The sequence below is a fragment of the Giraffa tippelskirchi genome, chromosome 1 (assembly GCF_054371585.1).
Source record: "Giraffa tippelskirchi isolate mGirTip1 chromosome 1, T2T-mGirTip1v1.2.pri, whole genome shotgun sequence".
In the NCBI taxonomy this organism is placed as follows: domain Eukaryota; kingdom Metazoa; phylum Chordata; class Mammalia; order Artiodactyla; family Giraffidae; genus Giraffa; species Giraffa tippelskirchi.
In genome coordinates this window covers 130,152,993-130,180,646 of record NC_137275.1, presented here as the reverse complement: position 1 = coordinate 130,180,646, position 27,654 = coordinate 130,152,993, and the positions used below count along the sequence as shown (strand labels likewise).

Sequence of the window (27,654 nt, the reverse complement as noted above, 5' to 3'; positions counted from 1 at the left end):
GCGGTTTCCAAGAGCTGGGATCAGAGTTGCGCTCTGGTATCCGGTTCAGTCCTCAGGGAATATATACGAGAAACACAGGGACACTCCAGGCCAATGTCTACTCCTTGATTTTGGCTGAGGCTTCCTGGTCAATCCCTGGATTGACCGACCTTCCTAACCCAGAGAAGGGGGCTTGACCAGGTGTCAACTACAAGGAATGCTTTAGTGACATTCAGTAGCAGGCCAAAGGAATCCATTCCACACCCATCTCCCATCTTTCCTCTCTGTCTTAACACAGCCACTACAAGGTGGAGAGAAGTTCCAAAGGGAGAAACAAAAAGAGTCCAAAGAGCAAAAGAGCCTGAGATCGCCTAAAAAAAAAAAAGACACCCCCCCCCAAAGCCCTTGGCTTAGGCTATTTCTACATACAATCCCTTTCCTCCTCCCATGAGAAATTCCAGCTGGAATCCTGTGACTGTGGAAGCCTTTTTGTCCTTGGGGGTTGAAATGCAGAAAAAGCTTTGAACTACCCCCTAGATTGGAGTGTGATGTAGAACCAGCTCCAACTGCCACACCCCAAGACTGCACACAGGTTCACTCGCATGTCTCTGCCCCTGCTTTTGTTCTCTTTGCCCAAAATGCTCTCTTCCCTTCATCCAAATACAAAAGATTAATATCTTCAACACTTACTTCTGACCTCTTCTTCTACTTGAAGGTTTCACTAGTAGCCTACATTGACCTCTCCCTTCTCTGAACCCCCAACTACATTTAGAGTCAGCACCTCAATTTACTACCTTGTAAGTGTTGTTTTCCCCCTATTTAGGCAGCAACCCATACAGGACTCCTGCATCTTCAACAAACACAGTCCATGACACACAGTGGATGTTGCTAAGTATCAGTCGATAAACTGAATTAAAAATAAAAACTATCAGAGGTAAAATACTAAATAGCAAAGTTGTTGTTGTGCTAGGTTGCTTCAGTCATGTCTGACTCTTTGCGACCCCATGGACTGTAGTCTGCCAGGCTCCCGTCCATGGGATTCTCTAGGCAAGAATACTGGAGTGGGTTGTCATTTCCTTCTCCAGGGGATCTTCCCAAGCCAGGGTTGGAACCCAGGTCTCCTGCACTGCAGGCAGAATCTTGACCACTGAGTCACCAAGGAAGCCCCCAAACAGTAGCAGTCTAATCTAAATTCTAGAAGGAAAACTATTTCTTTTTTCAACAAATATTACATTGAGCTAAGCACTGAGCCACTAGAGATAAAAGACAGACATGGTCCCAAATGTAGAGCTTACATTATAAAGGACGACTTAAGTGTCTCATATGAGGTTACAATCTCTTTGATCAACAAAGTCCGAAAAGAGAGAGGTAGAGAGTGACATACTTCACAGGAAGGCTTTTCCCACCCTACGAGCAGAAAGAAACAGCACATGCGCACAGTCTGTGCGGTCCCTCAGCCTTATCAGGCAGGCCTCGCTTTGCACAAAAAAGCAGGACTGTAAAAAATAAGTGAGCAAGGAGATAGTATCTGTCAATGAGGAAAATGGCAATAATTCTGTGACAATTAAAATTGTAAAAAAAACATGCAGAATTCTCTTATTGCTATAATGTAGAGGGAAATGAAAAAACAATGAAACTAATATTTATTTAGTACAGTGTCATTTAGAATATTAGAAACACTAAAATTGAAAGCATTTTATTTCTTTGTTAAAAGCTTATCGAGGGCCTCCCTGGTGGCTCAGTGGTAAAGAGTCCACCAATGGCACCCCACTCCAGTACTCTTGCCTGGAAAATCCCATGGACGGAGGAGCCTGGTAGGCTGTAGTCCATGGGGTCGCTAGAAGTCGGACACGACTGAGCGACTTCCCTTTCACTTTTCACTTTCATGCATTGGAGAAGGAAATGGCAACCCACTCCAGTATTCTTGCCTGGAGAATCCCAGGGACGGGGGAGCCTGGTGGGCTGTCGTCTATGGGGTCGCACAGAGTCGGACACGACTGAAGCGACTTAGCAGCAGCAGCCAACGCAGAAGACACAGGTTTGATCCTGGATCTAAGAAGATCCCACATGCCTGGGAGCAACTAAGCCCATGAGCCACAACTATTGAGCCTGTGCTCTAGAGTCCGTGCACTGCAACAAGAGAAGCTGCCACAATGAAAGCCAGTGTACTGAAGCTAGAGAGGAGCTCCTGCTCGCTGCAACTAGAGAAAAAAAGCACAGCAGCAACAAAGACCCAGCATAGCCAAAAATAAACAAACAAACAAAAATATATATAAAGCTTATTGAGTGTAGTTGGAACAGTGCTTGCCTTTTTCTTCTCAACATATAACTTACAACATGGAGTGAGGATATTTTCCACGCCTTGGTGAACTGCTATACTCCTTTATGCCTCTACCACTTTATCCTTTGAGCTTTCAATGTTTCAAAGTATCTCCAAGAGTTCCTCTCACGTGACGTGCTCTTTGGTTTAACCCTAATCCTTTGAGACATCTGTATTCTTCTCGTCACAACCACTTTCATCATTTACATCCGTAAGTTCACCTTCACTAACTTTGGCTGCGCATCTAGAATCGCATGAATGCCCGCAATGTCAACATCATTTCCTAAATTGTGTCAACTGGAATTTGTGAAGGCTGGAACCATGGCACAGAAGAGCTGCCTGTCTATACAAATAAGATGCAAAAAGACCCCATGAGTTACGTTCTGCTTAGAGTTTGGCCACCATACCCTGCTTCTGCCAGTTCTAGACAGAACAGATAAACAGGAGTCTATTCTGGAAGAGAACCATTCAACTTGGAAGTAGAAAGAATGTTAGAGGTAATTTAATCCAGTGGCCTCATTTTACAGATGGAGTGCTCAAAGTCACCCCGTAATGTGACGTCATCTGCCCAGCATTTACACTGACATGGGAATGTGAAAACAGAGAAAAAAAACCACTCGGTCTCTAAATTCCTCCATCCCACATCATGGTATCACTTTACTGAAGCAGAAACTGTTCTTGGACGGAGGTCATCCTTTTGAATGTGCTTTGTCATGAATATACTCTTGTCATGGGTTTAGCCTGGGCAGTAAGAAACCAACACTGCCTCAGACTTTGCCAAAGCAGGGTTGACCGCACAGTCTGAATCAGAATCCCAACACCTCCTCACAAGACGGCCAAAAATATTTTGACTGCCCTCCAACAGTCTTTAAATAGTTTCTTTGTGTAATTTTTTAGTGAAGGAACAGATAGGGGTTTTTTTTCATATTGGGTGTACATGTTTGTGTGTTCTAATTTGAACTTCATCACGTCAGAAGAGAAAGAGAACTCATAGTTCTGAAGACCTAAAGGGCAAAATACTTAAGTCCCATGTATATGTCAATAGGGCTTCCGTTTATAAAATGCTTCTATAGGTCAACTCCCATATTTAAGCCTCCAGGAAGCCTGTGAGGTAGCCAGACAGAGAAAATTTCCACTTATAGAGGAGGTATCTGTAGACTGCAGGGGTAAAGGCCTTGAGAGAAAAACGTCTGTTAAGCAAGTGGTGCTGGATCAGAACTCAGCGCGTCACCCTCCCACCCCTGCTCTGTCCCACTGCCCACAGCACCTGAGGATCCTCACGTGAGCCTATGCATTAGAGACACAATTTAATGCACAGAGTAATAAAACATGATACAAGATACTTAGGAATACCAGGGCCTTATCAAAACACTACAAAGCAATTACCCCAGATATGTCTGATAAAAACTGGGAAACCAGCCAACGTGTCATGAATTCTTCAGTCTCTTTAGAAATGAAAGGACACAAATCTCTAATTCTCATGGTGCTTCCAAATGTACCAGCTCACATCTTTGCTGTCCCAGTCACTAACTCAGTTAACCCTCAGAGATAGTTCCTGTATCACAAGAGGAAAATTCTCCACCTAGTATTTATTAACTGCATGTCAGAGTAACTCATCTATGTTCCAGTTCCAGTTCAGTCGCTCAATCGTGTCCAACTCTTTGCGACTCCATGAACCGCAGCACACCAGGCCTCCCTGTCCATCACCAACTCCCAGAGTCTACCCAAACCCATGTCCATTGACTCAGTGATGCCACCCCTTCTCCTCCTGCTCTCAATCTTTCCCAGCATCAGGGTCTTTTCCAGTGAGTCAGTTCTTCACATCAGGTGGCCAAAGTATTGGAGTTTCAGCTTCAACATCAGTCCCTCCAATGAACCCCAGGACTGATCTCCTTTAGGATGGACTGGTTGGATCTCCTTGCAGTCCAAGGGACTCTTAAGAGTCTTCTCCAACACCACAGTTCAAAAGCATCAATTCTTCGGTGCTCAGCTTTCTTTATAGTCCAACTCTCACGTCCATACACGACTACTGGAAAAACCATAGCCTTGACTAGATGGACCTTTGTTGGCAAAGTAATGTCTCTGCTTTTTAATAGGCTGTCTAGGTTGGTCATAATTTTCCTTCTAAGGAGTAAGCGTCTTTTAATTTCATGGCTGCAGTCACCATCTGCAGTGATTTTGGAACCCAGAAAAATAAAGTCAGCCACTGTTTCCACTGTTTCCCCATCTATTTGCCATGAAGTGATGGGACCAGATGCCATGATCTTAGTTTTCTGAATGTTGAGCTTTAAGCCAACTTTTTCACTCTCCTCTTTCACTTTCATCAAGAGGCTCTTTAGTTCTTCTTCACTTTTTGCCATAAGAGTGTGTCATCTGCATATCTGAGGTTATTGATATTTCTCCCAGCAATCTTGATTCCAGTGTGTGCTTCCTCCAGCCCAGCATTTCTCATGATGTACTCTGCATAGAAGTTAAACAAGCAGGGTGACAATATACAGCCTTGATGTACTCCTTTTCCTATTTGGAACCAGCCTGTTGTTCCATGTCCAGTTCTAACTGTTGCTTCCTGACCTGCATACAGGTTTCTCAAGAGGCAGGTCAGGTGGTCTGGTATTCCCATCTCTTTCAGAATTTTCCACAGTTTGTTCTGGGCTTGGCAATTTTGGTGAACACCTCATAATTTCTATAGTGTCTGATTCATGTTTATCCTAAAGCTGTCTCATCTTCCTGCTATGTCCAATAACCTATATAGCTTTCAATGTATATGACTATATACATATATAGAATGTATATAGATTTCAATGTACATTTGGTTTTTTCTGCTCCAGGCTCTGACCCTCTCAGCCTCTAAGTGACTTACTCTTTTTGTAAGTTGACAATCCAAAATGCTTAACTTTCCTAAGAGTTAATTTTTAACATTCCTAAGAGTTACTGGAAACACAACATTTCAAGTCAAGTGGTCCTAATGACTTTTTAAGAACATTTCCTCTTGCAAACTAGGACCACTCACCAAAAGGTGTGCTGCACAGAAACCACAAGAGCTTTAGTCTATCAATGAAACCACTTAGTTTACAAGTCATTCTTTAAGCTCTTATGCTATCTACTTAACTCCCTGCTTTAATCACACTAAAGGATAGAAGTCAAGCTACTTAATTTGTTGGAGATAATATCAGAATACCATTTTTTATATTTACTAGGTTGAAAAATGTATTTACATCACTCAAAGATGAAAAAGAGAGACTGGTCTCAGAAACCTAAGATTTTTCCACACTCCAGCTGAAGCAAACAAAAACAATTTGCTAACTCATTCTTTTTGAATATGCATGGTTCTCCAAGTTTAAAGAAAGGATACTGTGAAATACTGCTCTATTTCATGGCAGAAAAAGACAAGCCTACGACTTCACCTTTAAGTAATAAACCAGAAGTTCATTCAGAGCAGGATCAGCATTCAGATTAACGAGGAAACATTTATCGTCCCCAACTTTAATTCCAGACGATTGAAGAGATATTCCAAGACTCTCAAGCTGTTTCTGTCGCTCCTGTAAAGGCATTAGAGAAGTATTAATTCCACAGCTATTGAGGCAGTATGCTATAAAACGTCATATATGATGGTAATGATTAAATAACTTTATAACTCAAATATGTTATCTTAGGACATGGCATCATATAGATGACTGCATTTGTCCTCTCTCTAAACTATATAAACTCTATAGTTGAGAATGAGAACAAACTCTAATGTTGCTTTGTTAAGTAAAACTCTTACTAATTTCAAAAGTAAAGTCATTACAAATTGCCACCAAATATACTAAGCTCTCACTTTTCATTCTTGAAAATATCTAACATCCTGAATTCATCTTTCTCATTTAATTCTTTACATATGAGCAAATATAAGTGTTTTCTATTCAACTGTGATATTCCTAAAAAGCCAAGTATTTAATACAGCTGGCAGGTCCCCAGCAAGGATGAAGGCCGAACTCCCTCAACAAAGCCACAGGCCCTTCAGTCTGAGCCACTGACTCCACTGTCATGTCCTATCACCCCTCAACTATATGTGGTTAATGGGGCCTCTTCCAGGACCCTAAAGTCTCAACAACGCTCTCCCTAGCTTAAGGGATTTTACACCTAGTCCTCCTAGCTGAAGCACATCTGTTCTCAAATCTAGTAACTTCTTACTCCACCATTTCTCTGTGAGGGCAGGGACCCTCTCTCCCAACTGGGGATTCCTAGCACCTCACACAGTGTGTAACACACCAGAGCACTCAAATCGCCAGTGTTGTGAGTTTTTCAAAATAAAATCTGCACATTCAGGAAAAAGCCCTATTTGCAAAAGAACATGGACCTTTCCTTTCTGTGCCTACCTGTCTCTGAATTCATACAACATACATATGTGCACATAGGGAGACACATGTGAATCCTGCAACTGAGGCTCTGTTATTAACGTACACAGATCAGAGCAGAGCAGGGTGTCTGACTGTGTATACACAGCAAATAGGAACAAGTCATTAAGAACATCTGATTCTGACAAAAGGCAAGGCAAGCTGTGTTATTTAACTACGGCCACACAGTAAGGCTGCAGGATAATTAAATTGCAGGCTTAGAATTTTGCTATTCTAGGCACAACATCCTAATTTATACAGCCACTGCAACCCAAACAATCTCCCCTAGAATACTATTGCAAAGGTAGGGAAGGGGCTATTTCGGTTCTGGGTCTTTGAATTGAGTCTCTTTTCTAACAATAAAACATTATTGGGTTCTTTCAGAAGTTCTGAGTCATTTAACACTAGCCATTAGTTTTCAGCACTCAATCCAAAGAAATTATTATTCTTGATAAAAAACCATGTTCCTAAAATGAAGAAAGCAAATCTAATATAGCTTGTATAGTCCCTTCTGAGGGAAACTTCTTTTAAATACATGAGGATATTGGCGTGATTAAAAAATAATTCCAATAATGAGAAGAAACATTTCTTTGTAAAAATTTCTTTTTGTAAACTACAAATGAAGTGGGTAGACACTCATGAAGTAACATTAAATTTAAAATGCAGGGTATAACTAGTACATCGATCTGTGCACTGGAAAAACCTGGAAGAAACCACAAAGATATTAACAGTAGCTTTCTTTGGATGACTGGATCAGTTAAATTTTCTTCATAATAATCTTTCTGTATTTTCTATAAGTAAACAGTACTTTTGCAATACAACAGTTCCTTTTACTTACATTCTTCTTAGGACTCTAGTGATCTAATTTTAAATTTATTTATTTTTTAATTGAAGGATAATTGCTTTACACTATTGTGTTGGTTTCTGCCAAACATCAACATGAATGATCTAATTTTAAATTTATTTATTTTTTAATTGAAGGATAATTGCTTTACACTATTGTGTTGGTTTCTGCCAAACATCAACATGAATCAGCCATAGGTATACATATGTCCCCTCCTCCTTAAACCTCCCTCCCAACTCCCTCCCCATCCCACCCCTCTAGGTTGATAGAACCCTGGTTTGAGTTCCCTGAAAGTCACTCAGTCGTGTCTAGCTCTTTGTGACCCCATGGAATATAGAGTCCAAGGAATTCTCCAGGCCAGGATACTGGAGTGGGTAGCCTTTCCCTTCTCCTGGGTATCTTCCCAACCCAGGGATAGAAGCCAGGTCCCCCACATTGCAGGCAGATTCTTTACCAGCTGAGCCACAAGGGAAGCCCTGAGTTCCCTGTGGACTCTAGTAATTTTCACTATGGAAATAATTATAGATTTAGAAGAAATTTCATTACTGTCATCTAGTAGCAAAATTTTCATCCACAGAGAGGGAAAGGTAAGCCTGAAAGAGAACGTACAACTTAACAAAGGTAAAGTCACTCAAGAGTAAGGGGAAAGACAGGACTTAAATGAGATAATATAGTAAACTACTGCTTTACCCTACTTCCTTTAAGCATTTTCCTATCTTTTGAGACTTTATAACAGTAGAAATACCACAAAATTTTTGTTTACACTGAAGTGTACAACATTGAAAACCCATCAATTCACTGTTACATCTACCACCAAAAAACAGACTCTAAGTTTTTAATTATTAAAAAACTACAAAAGTTTGCAACATCTAAGAGTCAGTTCCAGGAATAAACAAGTATTATATGATCAAATATAGTGACATTTACTATGTATTGCTTCTGATATGAGAGACTAGTTAACTTTTTCTATAAAATGTCAAACAGTAAATCTTTTAGTCATCTGGGTCCAATGGTCTCTGTCACAAGCTATTCAATTCTGCTAATGCCATAAAAAGTACTAAAACAAATAAGCATGGCACATTCCAATAAAACCAGTTATGAAAAGAAGTGACAGTCCAGGTTTTGCCCAAGGGCTTAGTTTGCTAACCTCTGATCTATCTCACTTAAGTGTACACTTCTTTACTGAGAACATAAAAGATGGAAATTAAAAGAATTTGGTATCAAAGATACGGCATTGGGCTGAGCACTTAGTCAACTCTGATTTCAAATTATCTAATCAAAAATATTACTGAGCACATACTTTCAAAAACTAAAAGGAGGACTTCTTTGGTGGTCCAGTGGCTAGACTCCATGCTTCTAGTGCAGGGGACGCAGGTTCAATCCCTGGTTGGGGAACTAGACCCAACATCCACAACTAAAGATCCCATATGCAGCAACTAAGACCTGGCTGAGCCAAATAAATAAATAAAAGCAAATATTAAAAGAAAAAAACTAAAAGATTTGGCTTTTTTCCTTGAGAACTTTATAAACTCATTAAGTAATGAAAGTATACACACAAAACACTGAACAACAGTAAATAAAGTATCACATGACTTAAGAGTCAAGAGAGTACAGATCGGTTCCATAGGATTCAATGTTAGGAATAAGCTCTGGGGGCTGGCATACCAGACAAAGATGCCACAGAACACAGAGGACTGCTAGAGAGCCTGGCTGGCTTGGAACAGACTCCCAGGAAGTTCTTACCAAAGGAAGTCCATTTGACTCGGTTCACCCAGATTTCCCCAAAGTTACCTGACCACGTATCATTTCTTTTCTCCCCCCCAAATTTATTAACAGTTGGTGGATATACGGCCAGAAATACATTTTAGGGAAAGCTAGTCTGTACACCAAAGAAGTTGATGACCAATAAACCAGTGACAGAGGAGAAGATAGCTGGAAGCACTGAAGCCTGGGAAGATGAGGTGTTGAATGCGGTGTTCGATAAAAACCAGGCAGTCTGCAAAAGCAGCATGTGACAGTGGGAGAGGAGAGTCAGGGAAGGGAAGATGCTACAGGAAAGCTGCACCACACTGCACTGTCACTTAGACCTACCCTGCTGTGTATCAGGGCAGGCAACCCAAGTACAACAGCACTTCAGAGTCAAGGTCTTACTTTCAGAGTAGCTCAAAAAGGCTCGCATACATTAGTCCGAAATTGGACAATTATCAGAATGACCTTAACCTATGACAAACAACGTCAAATGTGTAATGAGAAATAAAGCTCATACACTGGTGTATTCTCTGTGTAACGTGAGGGATGCGCTTTCAAATAACCCCGTGTACGGATACAGATAAAACAAGACTGATCGTATGTTGACCTTGAATGAAATTGGGTAATGGGTATGTGTGGGTTTATTATACTCAGGTTTTCATCTGTTTTGAAAAGGACTGTAATAAAAATGTTTAAAAATCAACTTAAATCCTAGTGTGCACTAGTATAAATCTAACATCCACTTTATGCTACATAATAGTAGTACTTTCCTACAACATCTAATCTATCCATTGATTCTGGACAGCACACTGAGAGATGGAACTTACTGAGTAATGAAAGGAGTAACAGCTCTATACATTCACGAATACCAGGAACAGCGAACACTAGAGATTTTTTAACTTTAGAAAAGGAAGGGAGGAAGCAGAAGTGACTTTAAATATCTGGGAATAACAGGCCCTATCTTGCAGGGCTATTGGGAGGATTAAATAAAATACTGTATTTAAAAGTGCTTAGTGAACATTGTTAATCAACTACACCTCAATACAAAATAAAAAAATTTTTAAAAAGTGCTTAGCATCAGGTGTAACGTGTACGTGTACTCAATAAGTGCTGGTTATCATTGTTATTATTAGTTACTGTGCACAAGTGGGCTTATTCTCTCAGCTTTGGAAGAAGAAACTAAGCCCAGTGAGCAAAAATGGAAGAATAGAAGATTTCAGTTAAATAGCTACTACTATCAGAGTTGCCCAATCATGAAATGACTGTTCAATGTAGTACTGTGTTCCACATTATCATATATATTAATATTTCTAAAACGGGCTAAATAAGCCTCTAACAGGAAAGCCATAGAGTAAATCTTTACTAAGCAGAGACTTGCACATTTTAGGATTTTCTCTAAATGCTAATATTCCCACTGGAAGATTTCACAGCTCTACATTAAATGGTCTAAAAATGAGACACAGTCACTTGGGACTTAGGTACTTCATTGTTACTTTTTACTGCCTTGTCATATGGAAGGAAGCAAGAAGCTCACAGCCTAAATATCCACTACTAATAATTTTGTAGCTGGGTAAGTTTCTGAAGTTTGCAAAGCATTTAACAGAAATGGGTGTTCACAGCCAGTGACTAGTTACATCATTTAAAAAATTTTATGGCCCTACAAATGTATTTCTTACATAATGAATACTCAATTAACTGTAGTTATGTTTTCCTTAAACTTCAAATTAACTTTGTAAAGTACAGACTCCTGGATTTAGGTCTTATTTAAATCAATCTGGGACTTCCCTGGTGGTCCAGTGGCTAAGACTCTGCCCTTCCAATGCAGGGGACGTGTTTTCAACCCCTGGTCAGGGAACTAGATTCCACATGCCACAACTAAAGATCCTGCATTATGCAACAAAAACTCAGCGAAGCCAAACAGCTTTTTTTTAAATAAACAAATCTGAATTGCTAGATTTGCTACATTCAAAGCTAAAAGTCAAACATACACTACCATATATAAAATAGACAACCAATGGGAATTTGCTGTATGATTCAGGGAACTCAAGCCTGGTGCTCTGTGACAATCCAGAGGGGTGGGATGAGGAGGGAGATGGGAGGAAGGTTCAAGAGGAAGGGGACATATGTATACCTATGGCTGATTCGTGCTGCTGTTTGGCAGAAACCAACACGATACTGCAAAGCAATTATCCTTCAATTAAAAATAAATGAAATTTTTTTAAAAAGGGAACCAGAAACATGCTCAGAATTGCACTGCACAAGCTGCCACAAGGTTTCTCTCTCCTTAAGCAGGAATCACGAACCTGGGCAATCTCCTCGGTTTTCCTTAGTTTCTCCTCCCAGGTCACAGTCATTTCCTGGATTAGCTTCTCTGACTCTTCCAGTCGGTCTTTCAGCTCTGGAGATTTCATTGCCTACAAGCAAAATGTTTATTTCATGAAATGTCTGTACGATGTCCTGGGAAAAGGACATCTTCACTAAAACCCAAGAGGACGAGAGGAACAATGTGCCTCCTCAAAGCTCTACAGCTCGCTGAGGTTTCTGACTCACCTAAGACACAAGGACTGTCACTGACCCACAGCATCCAGACTATGAGGGTCCCACAGACTCATCCAGTTATCCACTGGGCTTGAAGGAAGACTTAACTTTTTCCTTTTCCTCTAACCTATTGCTACTTTGAGGTCTAACTACAATTAGGAAGATAAAGAGTTCAAACTATCAAGGACTTATTTTTTTAAATCCCAGTAGGTCTAGACTCAAGACACATGATTCATCCTAGTCTTCACTGATGACTTTAGGTATGTATTCAAGGACACACAGACTAAACATGTACATGCTACAAACTGGATGGCATTATTATACCAGGAAGACAGAAACAAAATTTCAAAGAATCTTGATGAACTGTAAAATAATTCCTGCAAAAACAGAGTACGATTCAACAGGCAAAAAATACAATCAAGATAATTATTTTGACCGTGTAATTTACTGATGGTCTTGAGAAAGAAGAGGCTATGGTCCCAGGTCCAGGAAAGAATTCCACAGTGCTTGGAAATCATAGGAAGAGAAATGCTAATTAAAGTAAGGATCCTGAATCTGACATTTTATCTCACTTTTGATGAAAAAGATAAGCATTTGAAACTATTATATATAGGATGGATAAATAAAAAGGTCCCACTGTAGAACACAGGGAACTATATCCTATGACAAACCATAATGGAAAAGAGTATGGAAAAGAACGTATATAACTAAATCACTATACTGGACAGCAGAAATTAACACAACACTGTAAATACACTACACTTCAATAGATTTTTAAAAACTAAAAAAGATCTGTGATTAGAATTGTGTAGGCTTCAAATTCAGTAACAGAACTATATACTATAGCATGTTTTAATACAAAGGATGGTGACATAGAGCATTATTAAAAAGATGGCTACTTCTCTGCTCTAGAATATTTTTTCTTATGAACATAATTAACCCATAACATGAAAAAACTAGATTATTATACTGTGCAAGACCACAGTATTTCTGTTTGGACTTCAACCTGTAAGCATATGATTCAACAAAAATCTGTTTGATTCCTCTTCTAATTAGCCCATGCCCACTGGCCACCATTTGCTGCACTAATCTTAAGTTGCATCTGTTTTTGTTTCAAGCACCTCTCTTTCTCTCCCCAATTCTACCTCTTCTCTCTTGTCTGTCACTTATTCAGTGCAAAGAAACGTTTTCTCAGTTACCTTTACTCTCTCCTTCTAGTCAATCCTTCAACACATGTAAAAACTATCTAAATTTCAACCATGATAATTTATCTGTCTTCCTTTATTACTCATCTCAAATTTCTCTTCCTATAGGAAATCCAAAAATTCTGAGTCAAATAGTCATCATTTAGGCCCCAGTTCAGTTCAGTCACTCAGTCATGTCCAACTCTTTGCGACCCCATGAACCGCAGCACACCAGGCCTCCCTGTCTATCACCAACTCCTGGAGTTTACCCAAACTTATGTCCATTGAGTTGGTGATGCCATCCAACCATCTCATCCTCTGTCATCCCCTTCTTCTCCTCCCCTCAGGCCCCAAGGGGAAGATAATTCGGGTTCTAGCTTTACTAGATTTTCCTAGACCCATAGGCGTGGCTCAGCCAGGCCTTATACCTCCGCTTTGGTTAGCTGCTCACGGAGTTTTTCTACTTCTTCCCGGAGATCCCGGATAATTCGTGCGTTGGGATCCTCGTTCACCACGGCGTGGTTCACGATGTGCTTGGCACGATCCGCATACCGTAAGGTTGAAAGGGTTTCATCATAGTTGTCAGCTGCGGGGCTCACGGTAGCTACCATGGCAGTCTTGCTGTTACCCCCAAGGCTGTCCTGGAGGAGAAGAGAAATTGAATAGCTTTTTCAAGTTGGAAGAAAGCATCATATGGGAACGCTGAAACCAGAAATGGTGAGATAATGTCCCCAGGTCAAACACAGATTTTAGGGCAAAGCCAGGACTTAAATATAGGTGAACTGACTCCCAGTCCCTTGCTTTTTCTTCTCTGGCAAGCTACTTTTCTGCAAAAAGGAGCTTTGGTTTTTGAGAAGGAACAAGGAAATATTAATACAAAGAAGCCCCCTTTTATTTCAGTTTAATAAAAATTCATTCTAAGTCAATTTGTCATCTTTTAACAGGCAACATGATACCACAGGTCAGCAGACTGCTCAGAATAAAAAAGGATGTTTCCTTAAATACCTGCAAAATCTCCCTGAGAAGAAATGAACAACCCTAATAGCATTTGATCAAAGAGTGATTACCTACAATCTATTCCATAATACCACATATCTGGAGTGTCTATGAAGCTTAAATGAAGGCTCAGAAAGTGGTGCTGTTACAAGCTATCAAGCTCCTTGTACATTTTTTTAAAGACATAAGGAACAATTACAGTCTTACTAAACAAAAGATATACTGAAGGTACTACATCTTATTCCCTCTGACAGCACTTCAAACACTACTAAAACAGGCTTCAAGTTCTGTACAACCGCTTCTAGAGTTCAGACAAGGTTGCTAAAAGAAAACAAAAAAACACATTCATCTCCATTATACAAAACTGCTAACTAAGTAAGTGAGCTTTAGAATGGGCTCCAACCAATTCAAAAACCGACTTTCCCTTGACAGCATTAAAAATAACTAGATATAACTTGGAATTACAAAATGAGACTTGGAAAGTCAGATCTACCCCATGCCACTTTACCACACAAAGGCTACATGAACTCCAACTGCAGGAGGCGGCCTCCAAGATGACCCCCAGAGATCTTGCCTCCAGAATTCACACTCCAGGGTCTCCCCTAACCCCCAAGTGTGGGCAGGACTTGCTGATCTGCCTCTGAGGAAGAGAACACAGAAGTGATGGCCTGCCACGTCTGAGACTAGGTTACAAAAGACTGGCTTCTCGGGACTTCCCTGATGGTCCGGTGATAAAGCATCTGCCTGCCAATGCAGGGGACATGGGTTCGATCCCTGGTCCGGGAAGATCCCACATGCCATGGGGCAATGAAGCCTGTGCACCACAACTACTGAGCCTGTGAGCCTGGAGCCCGTGCTCCACAACAAGAGAAGCCACCGCAATGAGAAGCCTGCGTACTGCAGGGTAGCCCTCGCTTGCCACAACTAGAGAAACCCTGCACACAGCAACGAAGATCCAGTGCAGTAAAATATAAATTAAACAAAAAAAATTAAAATAAAAAAAGGCTGGCTTCTTTTGTGCGTGTTCTCTTTCACTCTGCAAGAAACCACTCCCACGAGGTGAGACAGCCCCAGAAAGAGACCATGGAGGTGAATCTGGGAACACATCTTCTGAAGCCTGTCCACAAGCACTCAGGTGAGCAGATCCAACCCCAGCAAGGACTGCAGCCACGGGAGACACCCCCGCCAGAACACTTGAGCGGCACCCGGAATCCCGCGCAGAGGAACTGAGATAACGGATGATGGCTGTTCTTAGCTGCTAAGTCTTGGGGGTATTACACACCTATAGGTATACACCAGCCTTGGATGAGAGTTACCCGGAAGACTTGATTCAACACCCCCTTTCATCAGTGAAGTATCACTGAATTACAGACTCACAATATTACAGAGAACATTCAAAAAGCCCAGTTAAGAGGAATTCATTAGGTCATAAGAAAGCCAACCCTATCTTTGGGCAGCATCAACCAATATAAAATTCTTTTTTTTTTTCCCTGGCCAAGCCATGTGGCATGGAGAGTCTCAGTTTCCTGACCAGGGATCATATCTGTGCTCTGTGCATTGGGAGCATGGAGTCTTAACCACTGGACCACCAGGGAGGTCTCCCAAATTCTCACTTTTGAAGACAGAAATTTTTTCCAGTATCAACATATCTAAAATTTGTTTGAACAACCTGTGATTTACAAAACTCTGTGCGTAGATTATTTACTCCTCAGCCTTGTGTGAATTAATTATTATCCCCATTTTACTGATGAAAAACCAGAGGTTTGTTGTGACAAAGGAGGTTAAATAACCTGCCTATAGATCCAGAACTAGTAAACTGAAAATATTCCAGCCCAGTTGTATTCTACCTTCCAACCCATTATGATTTCCATCCCCCTATAGCTACCCACAATAGCACAGGAACAAAACAACACTTGGCAACACAGAGAGAGTTCAGACCTGAAACCTTTCCAAATTGTTCTGTCCTAGTGCCAGAAACAAAATAATTCCCTACATATTGCTAACAGTTCAATATAATCACTAACAATATGTCCACTTCTTCATCCATTACTAAGATTTTGGTTTTCCACAGGAAACATAGCTAAGATAATTATATCTTTGAAGAAAGTACTCTTCAATGCATGAAAAGGAAGGAAATAAAAGTAATCTGGGCTTTAGGAAGCAAAGGCAGTTTCTACAAACTCTGGATGGAACTGCTTGCTTCACTCCACTTCTAGACACTGACCACACATTGCCGGTGCCCAGCCTTGGCAATTTGCAGAAAAAATGTCAAGAAGAATCCCATGCATGGTAATGCAGTTCAAATTTTATATACCAAGATCACAGGAATTACATCTCTGGTTGGAATTCAGTCCATAAGCAGCACCATGTAAGACTGCCCTTCTGGAAGCACTGCATTCTCTCAGCCCACATCAACAGCAAATGCTACTGGGGAAAAGCAGATTCCTAACAATGACTACCACAGGAGAAAAGCATGTGTATTGTGCTTCAATTTGTGCTGAGGAAAGGAAACCTGGCAAACGACAAATATTTGATATTTTAAAAGCCCTTGTGCCTGAGGAACAATATGCTTATATTCAAAAATGGCCTCATGCCACCAGCAAAAAGGAAAGAGCAACAAAAGAACTGGCACTCGTTCCAGAAGAAAGTAGAATGCCTCTTGTTTACTCTTTAATTGTTTAATTAGGCAAATCAGATGAGCTTTGTTTCGGGCAACGGCAAATTAAATGGACATAAGAAAGAAATTTGATTTTGGAAGTCGGAATTTGGAAAGCTGAGAGAACTCTTTGAAGTCACCTAATCAAATTTTTTCATTTTACAGATGAGAAATTGAGACCCAGGAAGATTTACAGGCTTACCAAAGGTCAAAATGCTAGTGCAGAGAAGAGCTGAAATTATTCATTCATTCAGCTCTTCATGAAGTTTACCATCTAGAGGTTGATGCTGGTGAGCAAATACTATAGGCTATGAACTAAAGTAGGGATGAATACAATACCATCTGGGAAAACAGAGAAAGAGCAGAAAGCAGTCTTCAAATGTTAGGCAAGACTCCCAGAGAAAGTGACATTTGACACCTAAATATGAATAAGCATCACTGGGGTAAAGGGGATGGAGAGGGAAGTGTGAAGCGGGGTGGAAGAGAGGAGGACGGATGTGCCCAGTAGAGTAAGAGCAAAGTCTTTATCACTCGGCTAGACTTGATCACGTCAAGAAGCAAAAGCTGAACAATGAGAAGTCCAGAGGAGCCGAGTAAACCACAAGTCTTTAAAGAATTTGGACTAACATAAGGCCCTCTGGAGAGTTACTGAAGAGATTTAACTTTAAGAAGAGCGTTGATTTAGAAAGAGAGCAACCTCACTGAAGAACAGGATGGACTAGGAAAACTCAGGAAAGGAGTTTCAATCATCCAGGAGAGAGAAGAAACACTTCCTTATTCATTAGGGAAGTGGCAGTAAGGATGCAAAAACAGATGAATTTGAAGGACTTCCCCCTGGTGGTCCAGTGGTTAAGAATCTGCCTTGTGGGATCTAAGATCCCACATGTCTCTGAGCAACTAAGACCATGCACCACAACTACTGAGCCCATGTCCCACAGCTGGAGAGTTCGTGTGCCAGCAATGAGAGACGCTGCATGACACAACAAAGATCCCACAGGCTGCAACTGAGACCCAATGCAGCTGAGTAACTAAGTAAATAATTTTAAAAATAAATAATCTTTCAAAAGTAGATGAATTTGAAAGATATTCATTATTGGAGCATTCATTACCAGAAGTTATTTGATGTTAAAGAGACATATTTAGAAAGTTGCAGAGATAAGCAAAGATCATCTTAATACGAAATGGTTCTCTATTGACCACTGACCGAATGAGTAAGCATTCAAACACGCCTGTGAGAAAAGGCAATCACATCCATCAACCGCCCTCAAGTCACCAAGTGTGATCAGTTTCTCTCTAAGATGCTGTAACATGGAGAGCATGACATAATTACAATGCATATACAACGCAAAAAAAAAAAAAAAGAAGTTGCAAATCTTATAAAGGATGAGCAATTTTATGAGTTCCATGAAAGTTACGTTGGAGAATAGTAGAATTGTACCAAGTTAAACAAGGATGAAGGAGAGTTAGACTAATTAAGAATTAAAGAAGAAAAAATCAACAGGGACATAGGAGGCACTTCAAAGGAGAATGATATGTGTACCAGTGGATTCTAAGAGACTATGGGGAAAACCGTTTAAACCCTGGTATATTTTCACATAAATGCCCTGCTTATGCCCTTGTTGAAAACAAAAATCATGTAGTTTTTTAGAAAAGATATGCCAACAATCAAGGAAACTATGCATTTTTTTAGCCTAAGGATGAACATATAGAAGTACAATTACTGGGCTTCCCTGGTGGCTCAGTGGTAAAGAATCTGCCTGCCAATGCAAGACACACAGGTTTGATCCTTGATCTGGGAAGATCCCACATGCTGTGGAGCAACCAAGCCCATGCACCACAACTATTGAGCCTATGCTCTAGAGCCCAGGAGCTGCAACTATTGAGCCCCAGTGCCTCAACTACTGAAGCCTGTGCACCCTAGAGCCCGTGCTCTGCAATAAGAGAAGCCACTGCAATGAGAAACCCATGCACCGCAGCTAGAGAGTAGCCCTTGCTCACTACAACTTGAGAAAAGCCCATACAGCAACAAAGCCAAATATAAATAAATAAAATTATACAATAAAAGTTACAATTGTAGCCTAATTTTATCAAAGATAAAGTGAGCATTTTTTTTTAAAGAAATGTTTAGTTTTGTTCAACAGTTTTTATCACATTTGGTATAAAAAATAAGTGCTTCTCTTTCTAACGAAAAGAAACCTTTGGTAAGAAGAGCATAGCCTAGGCAACAGTAGATGGGCAGCAAGGTCAGCCCTGGATGCCAGTCTTGGTTCTCTCACTTGCTGGTTCTGTATATGTTGCCACATCTGTAAAATGGGAACACCATCATCTGCCTTCCAAGGAGGCATGGTACACGATTCTCCTGACTTCCAGCCTACCTATGGGATAGACACTCAATAATTAACCTAGGCCATGTTAACTATGTCCATTAACTTAACAGAAGATTTTTCTTATTGTGAGGTTAAATGAACTGAAGTAGCAACATCAGAACAATAGAACAGTGAATATTCTTTTAAATCAGGCACATCCAGAAATTATCATGAATGTTCAGGAGATGTTTCTATCGAAAGTGTGAGGAAGAAGTATCTCATTGAGAATTTCTTCTGGAAATGAAACAAATGAGATTTCAAGATAAATTACTAACACAAGAAGACCAGACAATTATTTCCTCAGTAATTAAGTGTTTTATATACCGTGTGCTTTTAATTCAAGAGTTATTTACAAGTGCTTTTTTTAAAATTTATTTATTTTTAATTGAAGGATAACTGCTTTACAATATTGTGTTGGTTTCTGCCATACGTCAATGTGAATCAGCCTACAAGTGGTTTCAAAATCAAATTTTGTTTATCCTTTTGTTTTTAATGTCTATTTCTATTGCATTTTGGCCAAAGGAAGCAATCTACCTGATTTTCTACTGTGGCAAATTTCACTTAATCAGGCATGCTCAAATGGTGTTAAGAGTTTTAGAAAGCAAAGTTGAACACTAAGCAAGCCTTTGAGAGAATGTAGAAACTAGGAGGAAATCCTTCTTCCTTCATAAGCACACTTCTCTAAACATGTCAAGAATAACTCAAAAGCTGTGTGCTTTACTATGCTGACTGCACTTAACTCATCTTTACATGCTCAACCGCTAGTACAGTAACAGATATTCAATAAATTCCTGACCAAGAAAATCAAGAGAACAAGCCAACATAAAACTAAACAGGGCTTATAAAATTATTTTTCAATTTTAAAAACATTTTTTTAAAGCGCATTAGGTACAGGACTTCCCAGGTGGTCCAGACTCCAAGCTTCCAGTGCAAGGGGCATGGGTTCGATCTCAAGTTGGGAAACTAAATTTCCACATGCCATGCGGCACAGCCAAGAAAATTAATGCTAAAAAGACTTCTTAGAAAACGGGGGAAAAAAAAAAGAGCATTAAGGAAAAATATCTTCTTCCGGGTTGGCAACTTTTTAAATAGTTAAACTGTCACTAGATTTTATATCCTCTAACTTCCAGTCCAATACCCAATCCATCATGGTGACTCTATCAAGACAAAAGGGAGCCTTTAAGACTAGAAGAAACCTGGAAACAGTCTCTCCCTTCAAACTCCTATTACATGTCATTTCCATCTCTCCCATGAAATCAGCAACTCGTGGTATAGTGTTCTGTGCACACATCTCTCCCTTACTGGATTCTGAGGGATTACAGGACAAGGAGTGTCCAGCATTTCCTTACATCCTCCTCATAGCAATTCTCACAGCTTTTTTTCTTCCTCATTTCCATTTCTCTCATTCACAGTGAATCAGTTAACCAGCGAATGACTGTGTGCTCTACTCTCGACCCTTCAACAACACCTTTAAGAAGCCAAAAGCAAACTAAGATGATCATGAGTAGTCTGGAAGTTAAACAGGAAAACAAGGTCCAAAAACTACATCAGACAAAAGGAGTCAGTAAGAAGGCTGGAGCAGTCCGGCTGAGCCTGGAAGGCAGGGAAACCCCTTTCTTAGGGCTCACTCAGCTGTGAGACTAGCACTAGCTCTTTGTTCTGGTCCCCAAGTCTTAGAGGTGACAGTGCAATTGATTCCATGTGCCCCAAACCCCCACTGCTCCCAGGTTCTGGTGAAATCAGGAAGAAACCTATGCTTAATCCATTACAATTATAACTACCCTGTAAGAGTCTAATGATTATAAATTTGAACGCTGATGTAGGAAATTATAATTGGGAGAAATCAAAAGTCTACTCTTTATTATTCCTTTTTTTATCAACCACCAAGAGAATCCCAGAAAGGGGGTTAAAGACAACTTACTTTGAGCAGCCAAGTGAGAACTGAATCACGGTATGGAACAAATTTATTCTTGCTTTTGCCAGCACCCTGATCTGCTAGGGCTGAGATAACCAGACCAAGGGTTGTGAGGGACCTGCATGGTGCAACAAACCGTAATAATCGTAAAAACCTGAGTATATCAAATGTCACATTTAAGCACAAAGATTGAACATCAAGATGCCTTTGTGCCACCCTGAGAACAGCACTTCTGTCAGCATTTTGCTGCTCAGGTTAAGAACACACAAACTCTAAAAGCTGATAGCCCTCTAATACTACTGTAAGCTATAAAATCACTTAGTTCAATTTTTTTTTTTCATTTTTGTATAAAGAAAATGTAAACTGTAAACCACTAGGGCAAAATAATGACACAAATACCATATATCTTTAAGAAAGGAAGCCATGAACACAATGCAATTAACTAAAACATAGTGCAAGGCAAAAACATTCCTACATATATAAATAATAACAGCATAGCATCTGGAAGATGGTGTTCTATGACCTCCAGTTGGTTACTGATGACTGTCTTGCTATGTGTCCTTCTGGGAGCCACAAAGATGGAAAAGATTCCTGCCCACTAACAGGGGCTAGCAATTTAGCTTAATTTAGCTTAAGGTAAGAAAATATGTAACCATATGTAGGACTTGATGCACCAAATATTATTTTGTAAAGTAAAATCTTGGTATAAATAAGGACCACAGTTGTCATAAAAGGAAAAGTCCAACGTGGTCAGTACACATGCTGTTGTTTGTTCAGGCACACCCATGCCAAGATTCTGATACTCGGATTATATTTGTTCTCTTCTATAGCTTAAACCAGTGGCTCACAACTTGAGGGTGACTGTCTTCTCCATAGGGAGCAACTGGCAATATCTGTAGATAACCTGGGTTGTCACAACTCGGGGTTAGGGACAGCAGGTACTGGTGCCACCTAGGGAACAGAGGTCAGGGGCATGCTACTAGGCACAGGACTGTTTCCTGGACAAAGAGTTCCTGGGCCCTGAACCTCAGTAGGGCTGCCCTTGGGAAACCTTTGACTTGACTGAGGCTGTGGTCCTGGGCCCCAGCAGACATCTCAACAAAACACAGAACAGGCTCAGTCCTTAAAAAATACTATGAAAAACGTTCTATTTATTCTTTATAGCCTCACTCATTCCAGAATCCTATTCTTTAAAACACTATACCAGTTCCCTTTTTGAGCTACTCAGTCACTGAAGCAATGGGGCGGGCTTCCGGCAACGTACTTGTTGATGTTGCTGCCCTCTTTCAGCCTGTCACCTGCTGCTCCTGTTTTCGTCGCTCGCTCGCTGCCAGCTAAATCAACCAAACTCAGCTTGCCCACTTTCTCTCCAGAAGTCTAGGGAACAAATCAACAAATACTAAAAGTTAAAGAACACAGAAAGTGGTACATTTCTCCCCATTGAGTTTATTGTCTGAATCCTTTATTAAAGTGTATTTGTCATTTTAAAATTAATTTGTGCTGCTATAAAACAGTGTAAGAAAACTATACAACCCAGTGATAGATACATATAAAATCATATACAACTACCAATCCAGAGAGAAAATTATCTCCAAAAAAAAAAAGCAGTGACTCCAAAATGGTACATATTTTGAAGGGAACCCAACCAAACTTTCACAGATAAGTATATAAAAGCATTACAAGTATAAATTTTAATATATGAAACTGTGCTTAAAATTTCATATATACTTACTAATAATCCTGAGGGAAAATATTTGCATTTCTTATGATATTAAAAAAAAAACTGACTTTATCCAACAGAAAGATCCCTCAAAAACCTAATGCATTCTAAAATGTTTTCATATTGTTCATACAATAATTCTCTTTTCCATAATTTCAGGTATTAAGTTTACATATTTTCCTAGTTAAGGTATTTATATATACTGACATTTTCCTTTATAAAAAATATTCTATTATCAAATCACAAACATAACCGATATTTTATACTTTAGCAGCAATATAAGAAATGTGAGAAACCACATTTCTGGATCATTTTTTACAACTTTCTTTCAAAATATACATTTATATTTATTTCCATAAATAAACATGTTACTAACAAAAAGGAATTCAGCTTCCCAAATCAAAAGTACTTTTGGTTTGAAAAAAAAAAATGTCAGAATGTTTTTTGTTTTATGCTGAAAAGGAAATAGAAAACAAAGAACTTTTTGTCATTACACTAATCTTGCTGTGATGGTAAAAGAAGAAAACTATGCTCTCAGCAAATGAAAATCTTGCCAAAATATAGCACTTTGCCAGAGTGATCATTTTAGCTTCTGTTACTTGAAATTGATTCACTGGAGGGTAATAATAAAATATGCAAAAATCCACATAAAAAGTAAGAAGGAAAACACAAATGTATGAGTCAACACAGAAGTTTTCAGTGTGGTAAAGCATATGTATCTCTGGTTCTGTTGATCTTCATAAGTTTCAAGACCAAATGCTCAAAAATAATTTTATGAATCTAGAATCTTAGGGTACAAGTTCTCCAGTACAACTTACTCCGAACACTCAACTTTTTAGCATAAGGTAACACTCACTAAAGGAAACCTCACTAAATCAGCTAGGGTGTTATTAGCTTATACAATTTGCCATCAGAGTTCAAAGTTCAAAAATGCTGTGGCAGAGACTGTAGGCCATCAGTTGGTATAACTTCTGTTCCAACTTCCTTCAGGTGAAGAGAGTAGAGAGCTAAAACCTACATTTAATCAGACTTCCTTGCAGCCAGTGTTCAGGATGTGATTTCAACTCTGTCAATCAGATATTCTTGCTTCAAATTTAAAGAGCAGAAACACAGCAGAGGTCATCCCCCCAGCCCATTCTGGCTTTTTCTGCTGGCAAGCAGGAGCATGGGTATATGAGTTTTCCAAAGAGTCTCCCAGCTCACATTCTCCAACTTCCAGGGCTCTAAGTGGGCAGCCTCACTGACTCCTGTATCTTGGGTCACAGCTCTGGGATGTGCCTGGAACTCACAGGTCCGGGGGTGGCCACAGAGATAGTACTATCCTCACTGGATGAGATCTGTGCTGTTCTGGAGATTATTTCTAGAGATTGAGTCCAGAAACCACTCCTCAGAAGGTATATCAACACCTGTGTAATCATCCAGTTCCCTCCATTCAATCCCTTTCTGTTTACCTAGAGCAGCTTCTATTTCTTGTCCTGAGTCCTAACTGATACACATGCCTGGTTACAACTTTAAGTCATCTAACATGAGAAGGGAATAAGATAAACTATGATCCACTTTAGTAATTGGAAACAAAAAGAAAAAAATAAAAAGAAGTCATGCATCCGAATACCTACCCCAGACTTTACATCGTATAAAGTGTGTGTGAGGGTGATTTTGAACACTGCATGTGATCGGCTGCTCTCCTCATTCATGTTGGTTGCAGCAACTGTACGGGATTTGTTACCCTCAGACATCAAAGACTCGATATCCTACATGGAAACAAGTCACAGACACACGTCTTATTATCTAATAAACATGAAAACTCTGCTATGCTACGAAATGCATTCCAAGTTTCACTGCTTAGTCAGCCACAGCTGGAGTTCATATTCTGTTTTTCAATGAACATGAAGCCCCATAGAGTACAAGAACCAATATTATCTCTGAAAACACAAAGAAAATACATTATTTACTGTAGGTGTAGAATAAACTGTCAGCTCTGACCAAGAATTAGGAAAGAGTAGAAGCTGCATGTCAAAGTCCCACAAGATGGACAAACATGCCTTGCCAGTCCTCATCTCACCTAGAAATCAGAAAATCTTTAGCTTATTTAGTTATAGCAATAGAAGTTGTTAAATCAAATTAGACTGTATGAATAAACAGCAAACAAAAATAATTTGTAACCCATCCCTGCAGGCATAGCATTGGATCACTAAATTAGTGTATATCTTACCAGACCTGTTTTTAAAAATGAGAACAAGATTAATTTTCTGCAAGGATTTACTAAACTTCTTTGCCATTATAGCTAAAACAGACAGCATAATACACTCAAAAGATCATGGGATCTTCATTTTTTTCTTTAATGTTAAAGGCTCTAAAAAAATTATTTAAGCAATCTGAAACTTAGTTTCATTACAATGGGGCTTCCCAGGTGGCACTAGTGGTAAATAACCTGCCTGCCAATGCAGGAGACTTAAGAGACATGGGTTTGACCCCCTCAGTCAAGGATATCCCTAGAGAAGGAAATGGCAACCCACTCCAGTATTCTTGCCTGGAGGATCCCATGGACAGAGGAGCCTGGCGGGCTCCAGTCCATAGGGTCACAAAGAGTCCAACACGACTGAGTGACTTAGCAAGCACACAAGTAACAATAGAGCTATAACATCATCTACCTTTCAGGGATTTAATGAGAAACAAGAAAGATACACTTGTGAGAGAGTCTACTAAGTGCTTCCTTTTATCCAGTCTCCTGCACTTTTCAGTAAAGGAACCCCATCTTTAGCTGAGCACATTGCAGTGGAACTAAGAGACTGCACTTCTCAGAAGCTGTTGCAACTCAGTCTGGCCATATATGTGAATGAGACAAAAAGTCATCTAGGAATTTATCTAATAATACCTAACATTTATATGATACCCTAGAGTTTTTGAAGACTTTTCACATGCATCAACTCATCTGATCTCTTCCAGGAAGCTTTCCTGGATACTACCGTCCCCAGATATCTACATATCCACTTAAGTTAGGAACACCTCGTTCAAACTACCATGAATCTGAAACATGCATCTCTCACTGCACTTAAAATCATGTTTTTTTATAATACCTTTAAAAACATCTGTAAGCATCTTGAGGAAACGGACCTCATTCATTTTTTATTTCTTCACCACTTAGCACAATGTCTGCCATAGGAGAGGTGTCCAATAAATGTTTACTAAATGAAGTATCATTGACCAAATGACAGAATTTGATTCATGAACAGAGGAACTACTGAATCTACTTCAAAAAATAGTCAAGACAATAAAACTAATTTCCATTCTAAAAATTAGGACAGAGAGGGTTGGTGAGATGGAGGAAATGTTTCAGAGTCATATAGGAGTCACATGAGAGGACTGTCATCAGATCAGAAGTCTCTGACTTTTAATTCAATGTATATTACATCACGGCTCACACCACCCCCATTTCCCCAAAGAGGGAAGCCTAACAGATTCACACAAAGCCTAACTGTGACGTCTGAAAATGAAGAGAACTAGTAACTAAAGGCCATTGAGAGATTCTCTCAAATTAGAAACAGGCTTTGAATTCCAACTACTCAACTCAAATTTAATTTCATGAAATCACCAAAATCATAAGCAACATCATTATTTTATGAACTACTATGGAAGAAAAAAGTTCTGCCATTTATCATTTTAAGATACAACTGTAAGGAATATCAGTTTCAGAGCTCATAAAATATGGAAAAAATGTCTCACAATAGATGAATAGGTATGCCTTGCAAAAATGTATACCTTCTCTCAAAATTAAACCAACTTAATAACCATATATAGCTTTTTAATAAAGAGCTTTGTAAAAAATTTGACTTATTAAAGTGATGCTATAACTTTTTTAATTGCAAAAAAATGATCACAAATTCAACAACAAAATTTGCTACCGTGAATCTTAGTAGTTGACATAAAGGATGCTGTTACCTTGTAGCTTGTGACAGCCAGTTTAGACAGTCCATCCACATAGGGTCCCAACACACTGTGCTCTCTGACTTTTAACGTCTGACGGCTTCTGCTCGTTAAAAACAAAAGAAACGATTTTCAAACAATAACCTGTTTAGAAAAGGACTCAACCATGGCTCCATAAAAATACAGACTGAATTCAATAAAGATCCCAAATAAACAGAACAAACAAACTTGATCCCAGAAGAATTTAAACCAAAACTTAAGATTCTTGACTGGTAAGAAAAACTTCATAATGGGGTAAAATATCACATAATTCAAAAGGGTACACTGTGGGATGTCCACTACCACAAAGAATGCAGAGCTGAATAAATACAAACAATCTGCTTGTCACATCACAGAATGCGGCACAGAGAGCAGAAAACTAGATAAATGTAAACCGCGCCAGAAAGAAAGCGACAGATCAGTCTCAATCGTGAATAAAGACGAACACAGACAGACAAAGAGAAAGACAGCAGGCTGACTCTAACAGCGATTTAAAAACATAAAACTGGACTGCCCGGGGCTGCGAGGTGGTCTTAATATTGAGAAAAGATTCATGTCTTTTATCACAATGATAAGACTAAAGAGGAGAAAAAATATCATTTCTGTAAATGATTTCAATAAACTGAAAACTGATTCCGTAAAATTAAATACTCATGAGTTAATAAATAAACCTCTTACAAAAAAGGAACTAATAAAACCAGTAAAGGGAACCCGCCAAAACCCTACAGCGTACTTAATGATATCAACCAAAAAATAATAAGGATATTTGTTACTAACTCTATGTGAAAAAAGCTCTTCACAAAGTATAAACATTACATTTTTTTTTTTTTTGGCTGTACCATGCATCTTTCGTGATCTTAGCTCCCCAACCGGGGACTGAACCCAGGCCCCAACACTGAAACTGCCAAGTTCTAACCACTTGACCACCAGGGAATTCCCTAAAAACTGCAGTTTTTAAAAAGAATATTGATGGTAAGATTAGAAATGAGTCTTGTTCTCTGTAACTCCTTATTTTCTAATGATTTAGAATCTACAGTATCCTAGGATC

The 27,654-nt window shown here is 39.5% G+C and overlaps 1 protein-coding gene across 5 annotated transcripts in view; it reads right to left on the bottom strand.

Moving 5' to 3' along the window:
- Positions 1-27,654, bottom strand: part of KIF13B (kinesin family member 13B) — a 211,488-nt gene that overhangs the window by 98,089 nt on the left and 85,745 nt on the right. For 4 of the 5 annotated variants that reach the window (XM_081496112.1, XM_081496072.1, XM_081496092.1 and 1 more), the window contains 7 exons: positions 26,583-26,670; positions 24,260-24,394; positions 22,188-22,300; positions 20,930-21,041; positions 13,419-13,631; positions 11,572-11,682; positions 5,704-5,838 (listed from right to left, as the gene is read on the bottom strand). In XM_081496112.1, the coding sequence (XP_081352238.1) occupies positions 5,704-5,838; positions 11,572-11,682; positions 13,419-13,631; positions 20,930-21,041; positions 22,188-22,300; positions 24,260-24,394; positions 26,583-26,670 (907 nt within the window). The remainder of the gene's footprint in view (positions 1-5,703; positions 5,839-11,571; positions 11,683-13,418; positions 13,632-20,929; positions 21,042-22,187; positions 22,301-24,259; positions 24,395-26,582; positions 26,671-27,654) is intronic. The other variant, XM_081496082.1, reaches the window with a different exon arrangement.